The sequence below is a fragment of the Manacus vitellinus genome, unplaced genomic scaffold, assembly GCF_001715985.3.
Source record: "Manacus vitellinus isolate BGI_N305 unplaced genomic scaffold, ASM171598v3 scaffold_27_pilon, whole genome shotgun sequence".
NCBI lineage: Eukaryota > Metazoa > Chordata > Aves > Passeriformes > Pipridae > Manacus > Manacus vitellinus.
Window position 1 is genome coordinate 4,927,025 of NW_021940039.1, and position 3,519 is coordinate 4,930,543.

At 58.9% G+C, this 3,519-nt stretch overlaps 1 protein-coding gene across 1 annotated transcript; it reads left to right on the forward strand.

The window, feature by feature from the left end:
- The first annotated feature begins 1,167 nt into the window (after nucleotides 1-1,167).
- QRFP (pyroglutamylated RFamide peptide) lies at nucleotides 1,168-1,562 on the forward strand. Its single transcript, XM_029960622.1, is given in 3 exon segments — nucleotides 1,168-1,328; nucleotides 1,330-1,357; nucleotides 1,359-1,562. Coding segments are annotated over 3 exon segments (393 nt in total).
- The last annotated feature ends 1,957 nt before the right edge of the window (nucleotides 1,563-3,519 follow it).

Genomic DNA, 3,519 nt, shown 5'->3' on the forward strand with positions numbered 1-3,519 from the left:
CAGCACCTCTTCTCCAGCTGCACCCAGTGATTTGGCTCCACGATGGGCAACTGGGTGGAAAAAGAGAGAGAGCAAAATGACAGCAAGGTGTGAAAGAGGCAGGGAGCACCCATAAGTGAAGCCCCTGGGCTGAGGGGTGCTGGGGAGGACATGCAGGGGCTTTGGTGCAGCTGGGTCTGGTGTAGGAGTCAGGAGCACCCACCTGCAGCAGCCTCCACCCTGCAAGCAAGGGGCAGAAACCCTGGCCCCCAGAAGCTGCAGTGACTTTTACGGCAACATCTCCAACGAATAATAAATATAATAATAATTAATAATAATAATACCACCATTTCCCCTTCCTGAGCCTTTGTGGGAGGCACCATTGCACATGACCCAGGACTGCACTCACTCCCACTCTGCTCAGACCTCACTGCCAGGGCACCTTCAACCCCCATAAAGCAGAGGGATGTTGAGCACCTTCCTCTGCACCTGAGTCATCCAGGCACTGCGGGCAGGACTTACTCGTGGGGACAATCAGGGTGATGCATAATAAATATAATAATAATTATTAATAATAATACCACCATTTCCCCTTCCTGAGCCTTTGTGAGAGGCACCACTGCACATGACCCAGGACTGCACTCACCCCCACTCTGCTCAGATCCCACTGCCAGGGCACCTTCAACCCCCATAAAGCAGAGGGATGTCGAGCACCTTCCTCTGCAGCTGTGTCATCCAGGCACTGCGGGCAGGACTTACTCGTGGGGACAATCAGGGTGATGCACAAAGTCCTCCCGAGGTGCCTCCAAGAGGAGCGGGCAGCTCTGGAGCCCCCCGCCCCATCTGAGCCCGGCTGGCTCCCGGCTGCGAACCAGGGGAGTCGCTGCAAGGTTGGGATTTGTCAGCACGGAGCTGCTGCTGCTGGAGGGCAGCGGGTCTGAAGGAAGCGTGGGGAGAGCTCAGACACCCCCAGCACCCGCACTGGGTGCTGGCGTGGAGGCTGCAGAAGGAGCAGTGGGTGCTTAGTGTGGGGTGGAGTTCTAGCAGGGCCAGCAGGGCTGGTTTGGGGGTGCTGCAGCAGGGGTGAGGAACTGAGGGCAGAGGGCATCCCGTGCTGCCGCCTCAGCCGCCGCCCGAGGATGCTCGGCGGTTTACTGACCTGCCTTTCCCTCCCTGTGCTTCCCCCAGATGAGAGCACCCTACTCGCTGTCCTGCCTCTTCCTCCTGAGCCTGGGGACCTGCTTCCCTCCCAGCGAGCGGCGGGAGCCGGGACACCCCGGGGAGGGGACCCTGCTCGGTCCCAGGTGGCAACCCAGCGGCGAGGTGACCGGGCGCCGCTGGAGGGCAGGGCCAGCGGAGGCGAAGCGAGGAGCTGGACGACGCTGCTGGGCATCGCCCGGGAGCTGCGGCTAACGGGCTCGCCCGGGGGCGGGCAGCGGACCGGGCTAAGGCTGGGGGGCTTCCGAGCGTGCTGCCCGCCGCGGTGGGGGAGAAGCGCAGCGGCCACCCTGGGCAACCTGGCCGAGGAGCTCAGCGGCTACAACAGGAGAAAAGGGGGCTTCACCTTCCGCTTCGGGAGATGAGGGCTTGGATTTGATACCCCCCACCCTCCTGCGGGTCACCCCGTCCCGTCCTTCCCTTCCATTTCGCCTGGGTTTGCTCGGACAAAAGGGTAGTGGGGGTTTTTTTGCTACTGGGATTGCCTTGGGGATGGGGGACACCGCGTTTGCTCCGCTCACAGCCCTGCTCTAGGTCTCATGTCCCTGTTCCCAACCAGTGCAACAGAAGAAGAGGAGGGTGCCTTAAAAAGAAGCCCCTACATCCCTTTCCTGATCACAGACAGTTTTGCAGGGGCACAAGGAAAGGGCCGAGCACTGGGTCTCCAGTGCTGCAGTGCTGGCAGAGAGCAGGGGTGGCACATTGGGACAGGTAGAGCAGGGGTGGCACACTGGGGCAGGCAGAGCAAGGGTGGCACACTGGGACAGGCAGTGCCAGTAAGGCCAGGCAGCAAGGCTGGAGGGTTAGAGTGGGATAATCTTGGTGGTGACAGTCCCCAGGGACTGCCTGTAGCTGCCATCCAGGACCGGCTGTTAGGGAGGAGAGGGTCCTTCAGAGCTCTCTGCCGAGTTGCTGCTCTCCTGCCTATTAAGGAAAAGTCCCTCCGGCAGCAAATTCTGCTTAGTGTCAAGCTGCTGCTCACACGAGGCAGCTCCTGCGTGCAAAAACCAGGGCAGAGCAGCGGGGCTTGAGAAAATCTTGTCCTTAGCAATCCCGGGCATGAGCATGGAAACCTGCCCTGGCATCACTAGTCCTGCCACAGCCCCAACACCCCTTTCACTCCCTGGCCCCCAGAGTCAGTCCTCACCAGGGTGAGGTGGTGATGATCGACCTTTTGTATCCTTGTCACACCACCCCAGCACCTGTCTGGAAGCCTGGCCCTTCCCAAATCCTTCCTGGCCTCATCCCCACCTATTCCCAGCTGTAGAATTTGGGTGCAGAAGGGCTGAAACAAGGACTTCTGCACCTACCCAGGGCCACTGAGGACTTCTCAGTGTCTCCCTGCTCTCCAGTCCCCAGTGGTGCAGCTTTGGGAATCACCAGCCCCAAAAGCCAGCACAGCCACAGCGGTGCAAGACAAACCCCACTGCCCAGACACTGCCTTCCCCTCCTCTGGGCAGACTGAGCTCTGCCAACGTCGGCACTTGCTCTGTGCCTGCCAGAGGTACCAGCAATCAGAGCTCTAACTACCTGCTGCAGGCACTAACAGCAACTTACACACTGAGAGACTGCTGATATTTCATTGCAGGCACAAAAATGAGCCGGGAGATGATTTGCAAGCGCTAAATTGCACCCTCAAAAATCAGAGACCGTGGCAGGACTTGGTTGGGGGAGTAAAAAGATTAAAAAAAAACCCTAAATCAGGTTGCAAGAGGTGCATTGTAATATCCATCAAGCAGACAGACCACTTAATGCAGTGCTGCGTGAGTTGCTCTGGCAGCAGGAGCAGTAACTAAAGGCTGGATGGAGGAGCTGGAACCCCTGGGAAAACATCAGCCATGGGGTTCAAGGAGGAGTGATGGAGGCACTGGACCAGGCTCATCTAGGGAGGGTGCAGAACAGGAGAGACTCCGGGTTTGCAGGGGCACAGAGGAGATGGCAGGGTTTGGTCCTCACATGGGGACACCACCAGCTGCGAAGGCGAGGAAGGGCATTTCCCTCCCCTGCATCCCTGCTGCCAGGACCACCTCACACTGCAGGGACCACAGCAGAGACCAACAGCACTCAGGATGGCTGAGCCCACACAGCCCCCCACCCCAGGCACCCCCAAATCCACCTCCATCCCTCTCGATTCCGCCCCACCACAGGCCCTGGTTTGGATGGGGACGCAGGCGCCGCGCTCGCATCCCTCAGTGGAGACGGGAGCTTTATTGATGTTTCTATGGCAACTACTCTTTTTTTTCCCCCCCTTTCTTTTGAGTGTTCAAACCATCAATAAATACGCACTGATCAATTTTACCCTGCACTGGAGTCGGGGGAGGG